The 19,630-nt window shown below is 43.4% G+C and overlaps 1 protein-coding gene across 1 annotated transcript; it reads right to left on the reverse strand.

Annotated features, from left to right (window-relative positions):
- Window positions 1–18,534: 18,534 nt before the first annotated feature.
- LOC126003234 (60S ribosomal protein L34-like) lies at window positions 18,535–18,948 on the reverse strand. The gene has a single exon (XM_049769429.1). The coding sequence runs from the start codon at window positions 18,932–18,934 to the stop codon at window positions 18,581–18,583; it is 354 nt and encodes a 117-aa protein (XP_049625386.1). The 5' UTR covers window positions 18,935–18,948; the 3' UTR covers window positions 18,535–18,580.
- Window positions 18,949–19,630: the final 682 nt, after the last annotated feature.

Below are 19,630 nucleotides of genomic sequence, written 5' to 3' on the forward strand. Positions count from 1 at the left end.
TGTTAATGTAGGGGTGCCTTGCATGTCACTTGCTCCCCTTTCAGCAATGAGTTCTTGCCCAGAGTAACCATTTCAACTGTCATTATCATAGTAGATTCTTCTCTAACTGACCTCACCAATCTCTGTGGCAAGCTTCCTACCCTAGGCTGGACTCCTGACCCTCATCTTTATTGTCTCTGGATATTATTACCACGTTGTCTTTTGTTTTTCTTATACTCACAAATAACCATTCTATAAAAACTATATATTTAATACAAATATCAGTGGCAAAGCACATGCCTTGCATGTATAAAATCTGGATTTGAACCCTACCATCTTGGCTGTGTCTCTGAAGTACAGCAGACATGTTGTGCCCTTTCTCTGCTTGCTTCCACCTGAAACTTGATCCTGTGTGGCATTCTTCCCTGAGGGCTTGTCTTCTCTTGAGGTGAATGGTCCCACCGACAGTGGAACTAGCTGATTTCTGCTGTGTCTCTGAAGCACGGCAGATATCTTGAAGGAGCCTGAGCGGTGGCGCAAGCAGTAAGGTGTCTGCCTTGTCCACACTAGCTTAGGACGAACCGCGGTTCTATTTTCCCGGCGTCCCATATGGTCCCCCAAGCCAGGAGTAATTTCTGAACACATAGTCAGGAATAACCCCTGAGCGCCACCGTGTGTGGCCCAAAAACCAAAATAAATAAATAAATAAACTAAGTCACCTTGTAGTCTTAGAATTCTAAAACAGAAAAAGGACATTAGCAGGAAAATTGGTAAAAACCAAACCAAACCAAACCAAGATCTTTAGGAGCCAGCGAAGTGGTGCTAGAGGTAAGGTGTCTGCCTTGCAAGCGCTAGCCAAGGAAGGACCGAGGTTAGATCCCCCAGAGTCCCATATGGTTCCCCCAAGCCAGGGGCAATTTCTGAGTGCTTGGCCAGGAGTAACCCCTGAGTATCAAACAGGTGTGGCCTAAAAAACCAAAAAAAAAAAAAAAAAAACCCCAAAAAAACAAAACCCCCCCAAAAAACCCAGATATCTTGGGCCCTTTCTTGACTTGCTTCGGCCTGGGACTTGATCCTGTGTGGCATTCTTCCCTGAGGGCTCGTTTACTTTGGAGGTGTGTTGTCCCACCCACAAAGGGTGGAGCCAGATGATGGCCACTCTGCTTTGTGGCCACACACATCATCTGGCTAATGAATACCACCATAACATGTAGAAAAACCCATAATACGGGCCCGGAGAGATAGCATAGCGGCGTTTGCCTTGCAAGCAGCCAATCCAGGACCAAAGGTGATTGGTTCGAATCCCGGTGTCCCATATGGTTCCCCTTGCCTGCCAGGAGCTATTTCTGAGCAGACAGCCAGGAGTAACCCCTGAGCACCGCTGGGTGTGGCCCAAAAACCAAAACAAAACAAAAAAACAAACAAAAAAACCATAATACAAGTGTGACAATGGGGAAACAATGCAGGCCAACACCAGGCATAGAGAATGAAGATGGCAACTCTGATGACTCAAAAATGGCCAACCACCTAGTTAGTCTCTCAGATATGGAGTTTAGAGAAGAAATATGGAGGATGTTCATAGAACTCAAAGAAAGCATAGATCGAGTTGAATGAACCCTACCATCTCCCCCAGCCCAAAGCTATATCTAGCTCTACAGGCTACAGGTGAGAAAGGTGTCCTGCGTCTCATGAAAAGTTTATTATTGGTTGGACACTTTGAAGATGAGGCCTTACAACATTTGGCAGCTAGAAGTAGAGAACATAAATGAGATGTTATTAGCCAACTGCAGAGGATTGGACATTCCTGGCCATCAAGGATGAACACTCAAAATTATGCCTGGAGGTGAGTAATGAGGGGGCTTCATGTTAAAGGAGAACCACCTGCATGGAGGCGCCGGGCTGGAAATGCCAGAAGATGCCAATACAACTTGGTGAACATGAGAAAGTAGTTTGAGAACACAGTTACTGGAAGCAGGACCACGGAACAGACATAAGAAGTGAGACAAAGAGGCAGCAAATGTACATATAGGGGATATTGAACATTCCTAACCACAATATACCATTGACATGCTGCTTTGGGGGATAAGTTCCAGGCACCTAGCTTACACATTTGATTCTATCACAGTTACACCACAGTATGATGAGTGATTGTCTCCTGGAAGTCTTATAGCTGCACTGTCTTGCTTAAGGAAGGATTCAACCCACCTGGTTCTCTTTGTACAGTTTCAGCCAGTTGGCATCTCCCTGGGCTTTGTTCCCTGCCACTGGGCCCCTGATTGTGTCCCTAATCCGGGTTCTCCTCATAGCCTTGTTCACAAGGGAGTCCAAGAAATAGCACTAATTGAGCTGTATGTTAACATTTGAAGTGAAAACATAATTTAAAAATTGAATTATAGATCACATACTCACACACAAATACACACGTTGGATTTTTGTACTATACTTGGCACTGCTCAGAAATTATTTACTCCTGGTTCTGTGCTCAGTTATCACTTCTTGTAGTGGTGCCTGGGATTACAATGGGGACAGTTGTACACAAGTCAAGTGCCTTTGTACTATTTCTCCAGCCTCAATACATTCCTTCAGTTAGAGCCTTCTGCAGATTGTGGTTTTTGTTTAAGCCACACAGACCTTATGGTACAGAGACAACTGCTGTAAAGACCAGGACATGGCCTGAGATGGGGGTCAAATCTACCCTCCACACTGACCCATCTTCTTGTCACTTTGCAATGATGAAACTATAACATGCCAACCTCAATCTCCTGAATACACTCATGGCCTTGAACCATCAGTCACATTCTTAGTTCCAAGATTCTCTTCTCTGGCTCATATTACCATCCCTCTGGCTAGCTTTTTGCCTCCTCTCCAGTTTTTGACACCCCACAGGCTCCTTATGACTCGACAAGACAGGCAGAGCCCACCCACCCTCTTTTTGGGGGGATGGTAGCACCCAATGGTGTTCAGGGGTTACTCCTGGCTCTGCACTCAGAAATTACTCCTACTCTCTGTGCTATTATTGCTCTGCCTCCCACCCACCCTCTTAGAGCAGCTGTTCCAAAAAGGAACTCTTCCCCCCTTTCCTGCCTTGCTAATGACTGTCCCAGAAGTTAACCTGAGTGGCTGCCACAACAGGCCTTGATGACACTAATTGGAAGGAGTGGAATGTGTTGGAAAGTGGGAAGGAAACAAATGAGGGTAGGAAACTGCACTTGCAATTCTGAGGTCCTGCCAAAAAAGGGATGCCTGGGAGGAAAACAGAATCAGAGAAGGTGCATATTTCTATTTCTGCTGCTCCAAATGTATGCAACACAGCAGGCAGTGAGGCTTTGCTGGAGAGGGAAAACTGTTCCTATACCATGGCACACCTCCAGAGCAAAGGCAGAGGAGTTGCTGGGACTGGAATGGGAACAGAATAAGTATGTTGTGTGCCTGATCACTTCCTAGCACTGTCCTTTTGGGCATAAATCAAGTCCTGGCTCCGGATGTGAGAATATCAGAACTTTTCATCTTAGTGAGTAGAAAGACACAAATTTTTTTATTTTTATTTTTTATCTCAAGCCACCAAATCACAAGCCGTGATCCTTGGGAGTCTTATTCTCCAAAGGATAAGCCCCATTTTTAGGAGAGGTAGGAGGGGACAATGACCGGTGACCCCGGTTTTTTCTTGCATGCCTCTCTTCCCCGGGCCCAGCAGTCAATCACATCTCTTCTGCAAGAGCGAGCCGTGCTGAGTCTAAAGCTAACAGATGCATCGCATCTGCATGCATAGACTCATCTTCCTCCTTCCAGGCCTCCCCACTGTACAGCTGCAGGCATGGGCAGGCACAGCGCCCCTGCCGGAGCCAAGCTGTCAAGGCCGCCACACCCACTTGGAAAAGGATGGATCTTTCCGGACCGTGACCAGGGAAGGCCGCATTCATCACCATTTGTTGAGTCAAGTCAGCCAAGTCCTCAGAGGCAGCTGGAGGACTCAGAAATAGGATGCGTGGACAGGGCTGGCCTAAGCCATGGTGAGATCAATACTAAGTATAATGCCTGAAGTGAGCCCGAAGGGTGAGAGGGGCCAGCCTGGGTGAGTCTCCATGACCTTTATCCCCACCTGCTCCTGTCGCTTCGGATTAGAATCCTGCTGTGCTTGTGAGTCAGCTGCTATGCATTCTCTATGCAGGTCTCATCATGTGGCCTGCTGCATTGAGAAACTCAAATGAATATGAGGTCTGAGAGCAACGGGGGTTGAAAATGCAATTGGGGCATTGATGGTAAAGTCAGAAGGAGCCGCCTAGCCCTCTCCAGATGGCCAGAACTGGTGAGCTGCTTATTCGGAGAAATCACTTAAAACTTCTCAAAATCAATGATAGTGATTTTGGATCATAATGAGAAACTTCTCCCTCCCCCCGAAAGAAAAAGTGATTGGGAGTTTTAACTAACCTATGAGACGAAATATTGGAAACCAGGCCCACTGAAGTTAGAAGAAGAAAACAGGCTAGGGATTTTTGTATATCATGAACACAAAACGATACAATCTGCAAACTGGATCATTATTTCACTGGCTTACTGCTCTACCTCCTGCATGGGTACACAGGCGTGCAAGCACACACACACACACACACACACACACACACACACACACACACACACGCAGAGTGCTCTAAAAAGTATGAGGACTTAATGGCAGCCTCCACTGTCCACTGAGACAGTCTCTCTGTTTGATGAAAAATCCGTTTTTGTAAATTACTGCTGTAAATGTTGTTGGTTGGCAGGAAGATGGGGGCCCTGTGAGTTAATCCCCAAGCATTAGTGCAAAGGATTGAAATGTTAGAATTCTGGGGCAGTGCCTTACAGGTCAGCATTTCAGGTAAGTAGAAGGAGGCAGAAAGAGCTATTAGAGCCCGTTAGCTGCTGGATCTGGGGTGTTCAGGCTGTTCCTGTGCCTGATTAGCATATGTGCCTTTGGCCATCTGGGGACACTTAAGGAAGCATAACTGGGACTGGCCTTCTTGCTCCAGAATCTCTTAGATGATTTGAAATCCCGCTGAAAGAGCAAATTTAACTTGCTCTACACTGCTCTTTAGGGATCTGGGGGGATTTTTTTTTTCTGCCAGTGCTTGTTAGGGTGGTAGGGGTGGGGCAGAGAGCATGATAATCTGCAGCTGGAATGGAGACTCAGAACTTTGTATGAAAGCTTGAATATGTGTTTCTCAATGTTGACCCTAGTCATACCTTTTTATGTCTCTCTCTTAGACCACCAAGAAATTGACACACCACATCCTCCAGGCATCCCCAAAGAGGCTAAGGCCAATCAGAAAAGGATAGTCCAGGGCCACACTCTGGAAATGGGTGGGGTTGCAGAGCTAGAACTCTTCCTCCCTACTTTCTCCCCACTTCCTCCTACCTGGCTCAGACTGGCATGAGAGACTGTCTGATTTAGTTGGGCTATGCTGAAACTCTCTCACTTGAGTATGGCAGGAGGAGCTGCTAGATAACCCCTGAGTGAAAAATATCTTAGCTCTTACCCAGTCATTCTTCTAAAGTGAAGTCAGTTTTCTCTGCCCCTATGCCTTGTACTTCTAGTTCATCTTGCAAATCTCAACCTTGTTCAGCCACATAACTGTATTGGAGGATTACACACTGAAATCCACCCACAGAGATCCCATATTCTCTAAAGTCATCTGTGCAGGCAACAGATGGTTAGGCTTTTTCCTGGGGGCCATGGATTCTGCTTTGATAATTAAATATATAAACAATCACTTATGTGCACATGGTATGTACTGTCATGCCCTGAATCAATCAAATCACAGTAGTAGAAATTGGGCAGAGGGCAATCTTGATGATGGCACAAAGAATGCACTAATCAGTGAGATGCATTCATGAGAACTGGGTTAGGGGTCAATTTTTGTGCAGAAAACAAGACATTTGGGCACCTGCCATTCAGGAAGGGCAGTGGGACCTAACCAGATAAATGGGGCCTGGAGGAAAATTGGAGTCTTATTTCTCTGGGAATGTTTTAAAAGCTTTTTACTTGGAAAAAAAAAAAAAGCGAAAACCAGCACTTTAATTTTAAGGAATGTCACTGCACATTACTGTACTCTAATAAATTAAAATTTGGCTTATAATAGGAAGACTTTGAGACACCTTTTGAAAGGAGAATTGAGAAAATTGAGAATTGAGAAGAGATATTGGGCACTCAGAACCATATGTGTGATGCCTACATGCCCAGTGATGCTTAGAGGTTAATCCTGGTTCTACATTCAAGAATTATTTCTGACTGTACTCAGGGAACCATATGGGATGCCAGAAATTGAACCCAGGTTGGCCGCATGCAAGGCAAGTGCTCTACCCATTGTACTATTGCATTGGTCCCTACATCTTAACTAGAAAATACATCTTTCTTGGCTTCATTAGCAATTAATAGCTACTAATGCTTTGTTAGTTGAATAGCACATGTTTAAAAAGTGGTTTTGTTCACAAACATCCTCTAATGAGCTAGTGTTGTTGAAGATTACAGAGAAATGCCATTATTCTCATTGGTGGCTATTGAAAGTATAGCCATACCAGAGTTCACTGGGCTTTCAAATGTTGAATTGTTAGCTGAATGTAGAACACTGGGAATGGAAGGTTCCTTCTGAAGACTCAGACCTGTCTGAAAGGGTGCAGCTTCCAGGGGCTGAGAACAGATAAAGGTGCTCTACTTTGATTCGCTGATACTTCCTAGGACTTTTCCTCGATTTTCATTTAAAACTAAAATTACTATAAAAATATGCTTACCGTTAACCCTTACTCTTTAATCACTTGAAACATTTCTTTTCTTTCTTTCTTTCTTTTCTTTTTTTTTTTTTTTTTTTTTGGTTTTTGGCCACACCCGGCTTTGCTCAGGGGTTACTCCTGGCTGTCTGCTCAGAAATAGCTCCTGGCAGGCACGGGGGACCATATGGGACACCGGGATTCGAACCAACCACCTTTGGTCCTGGATCGGCTGCTTGCAAGGCAAACACCGCTGTGCTATCTCTCCGGTGCTATCTCTCTGGGCCCTATTTTCTTTTTTTTTTTTTCTTTCTTTTTTTTTGTTTTTTTTTTTGTTTGTTTTTTTGTTTTTTTGTTTTTGGGTCACACCCAGCAGGGTGCTCAGGAGTTACTCCTGACTCTAGGTCAGAAATTGCCCCTGGCAGGCACAGGGGACCATATGGGATGCCGGGATTTGAACCAACGTCCTTCTGCATGAAAGGCAAATGCCTTACCTCCATGCTATCTCTCCAGCCCCTGAAACATTTATTTTCTTCATTGATATCTACGTTGATCTTTTTGCATGAGAGACTATGAGATGTACTGCCACCATGTGTCTGAGGATGCATTTAATGGAAAGAATTCAGGGGAGTAATTTCAGCAATGAGTTTTCAGCCATCTCTTGGTCCCTGACCCTAGACTGAGAAGGTCTCAGTGGGAACATAAGCATTTGATTCTTTCCTTCTGAAAGGGAAGAGAAGTTTGGGGCATGGTGGAAAGGTGTAGCAGGTTTTGCGACATTAGGGTTAAAGCTTTCAGAGGGATTAGTCTGCTCCTAGCAGGACTGTTTCTATTCTGGGCTTTGGCCATGGGGGCCTCTAGGGACTGCCAGCAGCTGTCTTGGAACTGGTGTGTGTGTGTGTGTGTGTGTGTGTGTGTGTGTGTGTGTGTGTGTGTAAGTAACTGGGCAACAGTTTTGCTCCGTTTTTGCCTTTCCATCTTGGAGGGCTTCTGTCCTTTCCCCTTATCCTGTCATTCCCAACATTACATTTCCATGGGCACAGGGAACCCTGACTGGACACTTCTATTACCACTAAAAATTGATATACATGAGACAGAATGATGAATTATAGTGGGTAAAGCACTTGCCTTGCATATGGCTGACTCAGGTTTGATTTCCCAACATCCCATATGGTTTTCTGAGCACCACCAGAAATAATTTCTGACTGCAGAGCCAGGAGTAACTTTGAGTTCTGTTGAGTGTGGCCTCAAACAAAATATTTAGTTTCTTCAGCTCTCAGGTATAGAGCTTCCAATGGGTTATCCTCCTGAACCATTCATGTGGATACTGCCTACAATAATATATAATTATATTGTTGGATCTTAGGATGCTATGGCTTTTAATCAAGTAGCTATTCACTTAGTTCTGAAGTAAAGTAAAGACATATAGGCCTGACCTGCCTTTGGACAAGTGATGATCCTTGACCTGGCTAAGCCCAGCGTGATCTGAAATGCTGGTGACCTGGTTATGATGTAACTTGGGATGGAATAAGTCACATACTGAGAAAATCCAGTGAAGTTGATATATGTGTCTTGCTGGACGCCCTGTGTCCACCCACATCAGTGGGATATCCCACACAGGGATAGAACCACTATCAATGACCCAGGGAAGAACCATTTCTGGAAACAGGGAGGAGAAAAGGCCTTTCTCAGGGCCCCTGGAAGACTCATAAATGTGATCTGTGCCCATACAGTCTCAAAGTTGCCATATACAGCAGGTCACAGTAAAAGATGCAATTCTAAAATATTATAATTCCTTTCTATTATTCCCAAGAGTGAGAGATATCTACTGCTTTCATTACCCTCGTGTTCCCTTTACCCCTTTCTGGAAATAGCATCTTCAGTTTCTTTCAGGCAACAGGGTCTGGTGAGATAGGTGGGTAGGGCACTTAAGTTGCATGTACCCAGCCCAGGTTTGATGTCTAGCATTTCATATGGTCCATCCTTCCCTGAGTATAGAACTGGAAGTAAGCCCTGCATGCAACATCTCCTGATTTTTGGGTGTAAATGTGATAAAGAATTAGTCAATTCTGGTACAGTGTACCCCTAGCCATGGTGATTAACTTGTGGCTGAGCCTATGACTCAGGATGGGTTGATCCAGTGCTTCTCTATTTTCTGTCATGCCACCCTAGAAAGAAGAAAACATTTTTCACGCCCCCCACGTGAATGTAATTAGTATCTTTATTAAGAAAAACTTTAACCTGCAAAACAAAAATATATAAAATAATTTGAGCTGATTTATTTTTCTTTGCTTGGGTTAAGTTTATTTATTTTTATTTTAAGAATTTATTCAAGAGACAAAATTGATTAACATAATGAGGTAAACTAACATAACATAATATAGTAACATAACATAACATATAATATAATTGATATAATAATAATACATGTAAGTCAAAGAAAGTTTCTGATTAAAAACACAATTCTGGCCTTCCTGGGAGCCGGAGTCTAGCAGGAGGAGGTTTGGCAGGCCCCCGCCATGCCGGAGGCCTGCTTGACCAGGCCTAGTGGGGGTGCGGGACTTGGGTAACCCCAGCACCCCTCTACCGCCTTGCTCCAGATCTCCAGGGCTTCCCCGGGCCACATGCCTGGGCAAGCCGGTGAGTTGGGTCCCTTGGTGGAGCTTGAAGGTACCCTAGGCCTTCCCCCATCATCTATGCAGCTCCTTAGGGAGGGTCTGGGTGGGGCTCTGAACTTCTGGTCTCCCAGCTTCTTGAAGGATATCTCCTTCCTGGGAGCCGGGAGTCTAGCAGGAGGAGGTTTGGCTGGCACTGGTAATCTCTGTCCAGTCTATATTTTCAACATTAATAGTACTCTCACAAGAAACATTAATAGTACTCTCACAAGAAACATTAATAGTACTCTCACAAGAAACATTAATAGTACTCTCGCAAGAAACATTAATAGTACTCTCACAAGAAACATTAATAGTACTCACTATCATTGAATTATGTTTTTATGTATGCAGAATGTCCATTTTGTACTCTGCCCTTTTACATACCCCTTCATAAGTTCATATTTCTCTTTAACTTCTTTAACTCCTATCATCATTACTCCTTTTTTACCCTTTCTAACTTATGTATTGTTGAGTCCTAAGTCACAGACCGAAGTGGTGCCCTGGAGTTAACACCCACCCAACTATTTTAAAAGGCATAAAAAGGACACATATCTTTTCAACATTTTATGGGTGTTTTCTTTGACGGCTATAACTTTTGCTGAATACTTTCTTATACAGTGATGATCCCCCCCCCATGTTTTTTATCTTCTCTTTGTGAACTGCTCAATATGGAATTTGGTGTGAAAGAATCCCTCAGTTTAATACTTATGTTTGAACCAAGTCATGGGTCTTGTTGGAAATGTTCTTATGCCCCCATATACCCGATAGCACCACGTGGCTTTATATCTTGTTTGCGTAGGCACACTAACATGGGAAAATACTATACATACCAATAAGTTCTTATCTAATAGAAATGGGAACAAACAAATCTTGTAGTGCAATGAGACCTTATACCCTGAACATTGACATACAGACCTGGCACAGGCCTCAGAAGAATGGGCATTCTCCATTCACCCCTTGATCTACAGAAGACATTTACAAAACATCCAAGGTTGTATATAACATCACCCGGAGGCATTCCTGTACCAGGGAAGACCCTACAGCTGCTCTGACATCGATCTACTCAAAAGAGACACCCCTTAACACTAAGAAGACAACAAGAACAATGACCTGCTTACTGGACAGGGCTTGCTGTATTGCCCCTTAATGGTGAGGTTTGTCTATAACATCACCTGGAAGCAATCCTCTACCACGGAAGACCCTACCACTGCTCAGACATCGTCCTGCTCAAAAGAGACTTCCCTTAACACTGAGAAGACTTAACAACAACAACCTGCTTACAGGACAGGGCTTCCTGCATTGCCCTTTCATGGTGAGGTGAAACGAGAAGGCACTCCACATCATGACTTCAATGTAGGACATGCAGATTCCAGAATCTTTAATACAGAAACATGATACCAACAACAGAGACTGTGTGATAAGTGTGTTGGCGCTACGGACAATGTCTTGGATCGAATGATAACTTGCCTGAGGCCTAGAGCTGGTCTTATGCCAGGAAACTTCAGGGGTAGGACCTCTTTGTATTTAGGCCAAGGTTATTCCTTTCCATGCCTCTCATATTTTGGTGGGCCTATGCAAACAACAATTGCCACTCTAACACCGTTTTTACTGTGCTCCTTTGACTCTAATCCTTAAAACACACCCACTTAAAATTTGAGGTTAACTTAAGCTAATATGCATGTACATGGAAATGTAAAAAATACTATGCCTCTAATGTTTAAGGAGTTATGTAAGTTTGATGGCTTTAGATTGCCTTGTGTGCTGTTAAGAAATATTATAATGTGCTACAATCTGGGAACTTGAGGGACAAAGTAATTGTACATGGATTCTGTTTTATTTATCTTAACTTTCTTTGGCTGAAAGTTCAAAGTTAAGATATCAGCAAGGGGACTTCTTCTGAGAATTATGTTATGGGTGATTGTCCTTCCACTGTAACTTTACCTTATCCTCTTTCTTTGCATCTTTTGTTCTCATAATTCAAAATAAAAAAATTATAAAAAAAAACAACAAAAAACAAAAAACACAATTATGGGGCCGGTGAGGTGGCGCTAGAGGTAGGGTGTTGCCTTGCAAGTGCTAGCCAAGGAAGGACCGAGGTTCGATCCCCCGGCGTCCCATATGGTCCCCCCAAGCCGGGGCAATTTCTGAGCGCTTAGCCAGGAGTAACCCCTGAGCATCAAATGGGTGTGGCCCGAAAAACAAAAAAAAAAACAACAAAAACAAAAAAAACACAATTCTTTTTTTTCCACAATGACTTACATATCTTTCACAGTAGTATTTTAGGTATATATTAACATTGAATCAGGGGAATACCCATCACCAACTATGTCCTCCCCCCATTCCAATTCCCTTTCTATAACCCATATACCCCACCATCACCGCCGAGGCTGCTAGAGTAGGTGGACCACTCTTTGTTTGGCTTACTATTAGTGATCACAAATCTGTTTGGTCCTGGAACTCTTCCTTGTTTCCCCCTCTATTTAAGAGGCAGAGCTAGATAAATCGAGGTATGTGGTTTTGTTTGAAGAAAGGAAAAGCAATAGATTGGGGTACAAAATAAGAGGAAAAAAAAAGAAGTCAAAAGTCAAATACACTGAAAATGGGTGGAGTCCCTCTAGAGGCTTCTAACCTCAGTTTGAGAGAGGATGTGAAAAAGGTAATTGAAACACCACACAATACAGAAAGAAATATCAAATTAAATAACCAGTGAGCACTACAGCAATAAAGACAGGCACCGCACAATAGTCTCGGTTCTGAAATCAAATCATGCTCGAGTGCAAAAAGAAAGAGAAAGACAAGACAAAATAAAATAAAATAATATTGGAGACATCAACTGTAATCTCCACACCAAAATAAAGACGTCAAAAAAAATCGATCAATCGATAAATAAACATGTGGAAAAATGATTGTTTTGTGCTTTTTTCCCCCTCCTTTTCTTTATCCCCCTGCATAGGCATAGTAACTATTGGGGGATATTGTAGAGGGAATTCCCTTGACCTAGGAGATACAGGGTTTCTCCACCCCTGAAGTATACTGTCATGGGATTAACTCTAGACTCCTTGCATGATCATTTACTCTCCCCTTGTTGCCTTCGTGGTGTGTGGAAGACTTCTGCTTTGTTTTAGATGGTAAATCAGACCTCTGTATCTAGAGATCTTGGTGGCTATGCATCTCAGGGAATGGAGTTTATGAAGTCTTTCTTTGTGGTTCTAACAGTTCTGCTTCTTCAGTGTCGTTTTAATCCATCTTCTGTAGTTGGTGTTCTTGGTTGTTATGTTGCTCCTAGAATGGAGCCTGGGATAAAGTCTTTCATTATGTTTCCTGAAGACCTGTTCAGTTGCTGTTTTCTCAGTCAGACTTCTGGAATTGGAGCTCTTGTTTGTTGAACAGACTGTAGACCAAAAGCTAGGCTAGAGCTTTTTGTTGCTGTTGTTGTTGTTGTTGGTCCCTGGATGCGTACTGTCCAGTCTTGGTTGCAATAACCAGTCGTCTGTATATAGCGATCTTGGCTTTTGTACAGATCAAAGGGTGACATGTTTTCTGATTTTGTCTTATCGATAGCTGATAAGGAAGGACAACTTGCTCTTAGATCAAATTGTTCCCATTTCCTCATTGTCAGGTTATCAATTTAGAACTGGCACATGTTGGCGTCAGAGTAGCATTGTAAATGCCCTGGAGGGGATTTGGTTCCTGGAGCTGTTGTGGAGAACTCTGTCGTTTCTATGTCTGGGATCCAGGAGTTAAGGCTGAACAGTTGAGCTGATTTTTTTTTTTTTTAAATAAGAGGTGATGTCTGAATTAATTGCTACAATGAGCACATTTTGCAATGCATAGCTTTTCGAAGCAGGGTTTGAAGCAGGACACAGCAACTCTAGGCTCCAGAGACATACAGAGACATAAACACGGGGCTTAGCTTGTTTTGACTGTGTTTGCTGAGGTCAAACATGCCCCCCTTTACTTAGCCTCGAACCCCCCTGGGGGGCGCACTCCACTATTTGAGAAGCATTGGGTTGATCAGAACTATGGTATCTCTAAGCCTTGACAGGACTAATGGGAAAAAGTTCTATTCTCAAAAATGGGAGAAAGCTCAATTGTCAAAAGCAGGGAGGCAGAACCCCTACTGGAACTGAATGTGATACTTGTAGAGTTCGACAAAGCCATAACGGGAATTTCAATCCAAGGGCCTTTATTGGCATCTGTGAATCTATTCCCACACTAAGATTGCTTCAACATTTCCAGGTCTATAAGGCCATCAACTTCCTTCCTAGATTGTCAGTTTTAATTGGGTCATTTGTTCCTAAAATGATCTTGTTACGTAGACACCTATTGTCTCATCACTCATGGGGAGGAGAGGGCATGCCCAGGCAGGAAATGAAGTGCCATGTTCAAAACTAACGATACTTCCCATCCAATTGATACAATCTTCCTAAGAGGAAGTGATGGATAGCTGTCTATGCCAGATGAGAGTATAGGCAGCAAGCTTCCAGTCAGCCAGATTTTGGAAGGTGGGAGTGGTCATGTCTTTTTTGTTTATGAATTCTCAGAAATCCCTAGGAAAAGAAACCTAGCAAAAGGCCTTGGGTCTGATGATGAAGATGAAGATGATAATGATGATGATAATAATAATTATTATTAAGGCATTAAAACAAATGTTCTTTCCTCCAAGCTGCAGGGCCAGGAACAACTGGATTATAGAGCTAAGTGCTTTTCAACCTGCAGAGAAGAACAAACAGGAGAGGGGTGGGTTAATGGTAAAGAAACACGCCAAGTTTCCTCCAAGAGTTTTAGATTGGAGGCATGTCTCAAAGATATTGAGCCCCCCACAATACAACCCCTTGAAGAGGGCTAGAAGGACACTGAGATCATTGACAGAGCTTAGCAGACTGATTCTGCCCTTCCAGAGCCTTGTCCTTCCCTTTCTTTATTCTGACACCGTGGACAGAAAATATGGCCCAGTGTGGTGAGGAGGATGCTGGGAGGGGGAGGACTAATTGGTCCTGTCTTTCTTCCTTTCCCTCTTCTTTCCTCAACCTTCTTTTGGGTGTGGGCATTCAAGCATCTATTTCTTCTCTGCTTAAAAATTTCACTGTAAAGGACTCATTACTTCTTTTGTGGGGGAGGGCCTTCGGTGTTGAGGGTTTCTAGAAATTGCAACCAACTAGCAATGGTCCAATGCAAGGGCTACTGGGATTATCATCTCAGCAGTGCTGGGGGATCATCCCAACCACCTCTGGTACTGGAGGGAGTGTCTCTAGGTCACACGCAGTAGTGCTCAGGGCTTCTGGCAATGAGCTGGTGATGCTTGGGGGGACCGTATGCAGGGTTGAACCCACTGGCACTCATGTGTTCTAACTACTATACAAATATCTCTAGGCACCCAATTCTCCCCGTTATCTCCAACAGGCTTCCCTTTGAAATATCAGGGATGAGGGTCCACAAGTTCTGCTGCTCTTGAGCATAGAACACGATTGGTGCGGATCCATTTGTTACACAAAGTAAAGGAACTGTCTGAGCCCCAGTGCCTCTGCATATGAGATTTGGTGTTCCAGCAAGAAGGGAGAGGGTGAGAACAAGAGACAGGGATGTCTAGGCACCCATCCAAGTGTTTTGTACATGCCAAGTGTTCCTGGCAGGACAGCAAACATTTCATTCTCTTTTATGAGTCAGATGTGATTGTCTAGTTCCAGGTACCAGAGCCCATGACAAGTCTGAGACAAGGGTAACAATGGAAGTATATGTAGAATTCTGGTGTCTCTGCATTAGGAAAATCATTAAGAATTGGTGGCCAGGGCCAGAGTGATAGTACAATGGGGTAGAGCAGTTGCTTTGCATGCAGCCGATCTGTGTTTGATCCCTGGCATCCCTTATGGTCCCCTGAGTGAGCCAGGAGTGATTTCTTTTTTTTTTTTTTTTTTTAGTTTTTGGTTTTTGGGTCACACCCGGCAGCGCTCAGGGGTTACTCCTGGCTCTATGCTCAGAAATTGCCCCTGGCATGCACAGGGGACCATATGTGATGCCAGGATTCAAACTACTGTCCTTCTGCATAAAAGGCAAACACCTTACCTCCATGCTATCTCTCCGGCCCTGCCAGGAGTGATTTCTAAGTGCAGAGCTAGGAGTAACCCCTGAGCACTGCTGGGTGTGCCACCTACAAAAAAAGAACTGGTGGCCAATGGCTCGCATATGAGAGATTCAAGAGAAAGAGGAGAGGAGAGACCAGGGACGGATTAAGTTATTTCCACACACCAGGCCTTCATTCAGGAGGTTACACAATCAAGCTTTATCCACAAGGTGAAATAAAACCCAGGCATGATAGAAAAGTCCCAGTATTTTAGCAAGTGGGTCAACTGGAGGAAGAGAGATGGGTTTTAAGAAATTGAAATTTGGTGCCGGAGAGATAGCACAGTGGCAGTTGCCTTGCAAGCAGCGGATCCAGCACCTAAGGTGGTTGGTTCGAATCCCGGCATCCCATATGGTCCCCCGTGCCTGTCAGGAGCTATTTCTGAGCAGATAGCCATGAGTAACCCCTGAGCACTGCCAGGTGTGGCCCAAAAACCAAAAAGAAAAAAAAAAAGAAATTAAAATTTGGGGACTTTCTGCTTGCTACTCTGCCATCTCAGGTGAGGCCTGCCTCTGGCTGACATCACTGGGGTTATTCTGCAATGTGAAGTAATGCTACTTCCTACTGGGTGAGTCCTAGAAACCCCACATTTGATCTGCCCTGTATTATGGACCCATACCATAGCTCCTGAAGCACAGAACTGTGCAACAGATTTATGCAACAAATACATGCTGCTCACAATTATGCTTCCAGTAATTCTATGAGCATAGAAGAGAAGAAAAAGAACAATTTCCAGTCTAATCCCACAGCATCTTCCCGAGTGGTTAACTACAAAGATTCATCCTCTATACAGCAAGAACACTAGAAAACCACTGGGGAAGACACACAGAAGTCTGCCAAGTTCAATGAGAAAAAACCAATATCACCAAAGACAAAACCAAAACATAACAAAACAACACCAACCAGTTCAGTAAATCCTCAGACAGTCTTTATGACACTAATGATGAACATGATCAATAAGCTCAAAGAAATGACAGCATCGACAGCTAAGTACAAGAAAGTATTAGTCAAAATCAGAAAACTTATATGATAATAAATGATAGAAAAGAGAGCATGGTAGGTTATATGAAAAACCCAATAAGCTCTGAATAACAGAAAAACACTAATTGTGCTAAAGATCAAGGAGCTTCAAGATGAAGAGGAAAACCCTAGGAAACAGCAAAAGATGGAAAATAGTCTGAAAAGAAATGAACAGCATATTAGAGGACTATGGGATAAATTCAAGAGACATCATATATGGACCTTCAAAGCCTCTGAAAATCAGGAAAGTAAATTTTATGAATAAACAATACTTAAAGATATAATTAAATGGGGGCAGGTGGAGGCCGGAGAGATAGCATAGAGGTAAGGCGTTTGCCTTTCATGCAGAAAGTCATTGGTTCAAATCCTGGCATCCCATATGGTCCCCCGTGCCTGTCAGGAGTGATTTCTGAGCATGGAGCCAGGAGTAACCCCTGAGCACTGCCGGGTGTGACCCCCCAAAATATATAATTAATAAGAATTTCCTTAAGTTGGGGAATATAGGAGCTGAGACCCAAAAGACAAAAATAGACCCAACTAGGAAAAATCCAAAACATATTGTATTCAAAATGACAAAATCAAAAGATAGAGATAGAATATTGAAAGCAAAAGGATCAATAGAAGAAATTTACATACAAGGTAAACTCTTAAGATGTATAGCAGAGCTATCAAATGAGACACCGCGAGCCAGAAGAATGTGGAAGGATATAATATACCACCTTATCTTACTCTATTCTGCTAAATTATCATTCAGATTTGAAGGAATAAAACAAAACTTTATAGACAGGCAACAACTTATGGAATTAATAGCCTTGAAATCAGTTTTGCCAGAACTATTCTGTTTCTTTGAAGGACAGAAGAAATTTCCAATATGTGGCATAGAATATGGCAGTCATCATGATGTTTATCTACTAGATTAAGAAAGATTAAAAACATATAGAAACTTTTTTGTTTGTTTTTGTTTGTTTTTGGGGGGTTTTCAGCCACACCCGGTGACGCTCAGGGGTTACTCCTGGCTATGAGCTCAGAAATTGCTCCTGGCTTGGAGGACCATATGAGACGCCAGGGGATCGGAACAAGGTCCGTCCTAGGCTGGCAAGCACATGGCAGACAGACGCCTTACTGCTTGTGCCACCGATTCGGCCCCAACATATAGAAATCTTTACAAACTAGTATTTATTGACTTATTTTCTGATAATTCTGTTTTTTGTTCCTTTAAATTTTATTGAAGAAAGTCATATAAAATAAACTTACTATATGCCTGCTAAGGGGGCAGGTGTGTGTGTGTGTGTGTGTGTGTGTGTGTGTGTGTGTGTGTGCGTGTGTGTGTGTGTATGTGTAGAACTGGAGAAAGTGGTGGAGGGAAAAGGGGCATTGATGTTGTTGGAACATTGTGTGCCTAAAACAGCTCTATAATGAACAACTTTGTAAGTTGTAGTGCCTTAACAAAAATTTTTAAAAAATCTACAACAAAAACCAAACAACTATAAAATGAATTAAATTTGGATAATGCTTTCAAATCTAGCTAAAGGACATGAATTTAGAAAATGCTATACCTGAAAAGGAAATGACCTTTAGGAGATTTCTTCTCCATAGTGTCACATGCATTTGGTGAGGTATCTTGAAAACTAGGTCCCAAATGGTCTGGAGTTTCTTTGGTAATATGTTTGTTTTAATCCTTGGCACCTCAACTCCTGCTTCCTCTAGGAAAGTATTAAGGAAGAGCCCAGGACTGTTAGATATAATCCACACTTTAAAGATTTGTTTATGGGGCCAGAATGGTGACCCTAGAGGTAAGGCCTTGCAAGCTCTAGCCTAGGATGGACCCAGTTCGATCCCGGTGTTCCCAAGCCAGGAGCGATTTCTGAGCGCATAGCCAGGAGTAACCTGAGCGTCAACAGTGTGGCCCAAAAACAAGCAAACAAAACAAAACAAAAATAAAGATGTGTTTATGCAGGCTTGGTAACAACTTGCCTTTTGTGAGGATTCTTTGATTTTAACATGAACCTGTTTTTTTTTTTTTAAAGCCTTTAATTTTATTCTTCAAAAACGGTCCATTTTTTTATTTTGCTTTCTGACTCTGTGCTTGTGCCTTCAATACTTTCACAATGATTTTCTGTTCCTCAATAAGGAAAGCACGCTTAATCCTGTCTCGGACGCACTTAGCGCACATGGAGCCACCATAGGCCCGGCTGACATGTTTCTTTGTTTTAGATAGTCTTTTCAGAACTTTAGGTCTCACAGCGCGAACTCCTCGAAGTCGGCCAGGGCACACACCACATGCGAACTTGGGCACCTTCCCAACCTTTTTGGTATAAAGGTAAACAATCCTATTCCCCGGGGTTCGGGACAGCCTAGTTTTGTTGGAGGCTGTATTGTAGGAGAGCCTACGACGGTATGTCAAACGCTGGACCATTCTGAAGGCCTCTAAGACACCGTCCCGGAAGAAGAGGAAAGAGGTGGTGTACCGGGTACCCACAGGCACTCTTCTCTGCCTTTGGAGAAGCCAATTCTCACTCTTTTTTTTGGGGGGGGGAGTTGGGGGTCACACCCAGCAGCGCTCAGGGGTTACTCCTGGCTCCATGCTCAGCAATCTCTCCTGGCAGGCTCAGGGGACCATATGGGATGCCAGGATTCGAACCACCGACCTTCTGCATGCAAGGCAAATGCACTACCTCCATGCTATCTCTCCGGCCCCCAACATGAACCTGTTTTATCTCCCTAACTTTGTGTGGTTTATTTTCTGTATTAGCATTGCTTCCAGAACTGCATTCTTCAATCCTCCAGGCATTGGGCCATGAGACTTAGACTACACTTGGGGAAATGTGGTCAGTGACACTCTCGGGGACACCTTTTCTGATTACTTAACCATTTGCAGGGTTCAACATGTCCCGTGGTTCATACCCCATTGTTCTGCTCTTTTCCCTGCAGGGCTATTGTGACCTATCAGTTTTGAGTCAAGTACAGAGCAAGTACTTGAAGTGGGTGAGGCTGTGGGGCACATGGACTATTACCTATGACTGACTCAGTGACAACAAGAAGCTTGAGAGGTTCAGGGAATTAAAAATACTGCTTTTGACAAGTCCTGATACTAGAGTCTTAGCATAGGCTC

This window comes from Suncus etruscus, chromosome 1 (genome assembly GCF_024139225.1).
Source record: "Suncus etruscus isolate mSunEtr1 chromosome 1, mSunEtr1.pri.cur, whole genome shotgun sequence".
Classification (NCBI taxonomy): Eukaryota; Metazoa; Chordata; class Mammalia; order Eulipotyphla; family Soricidae; genus Suncus; species Suncus etruscus.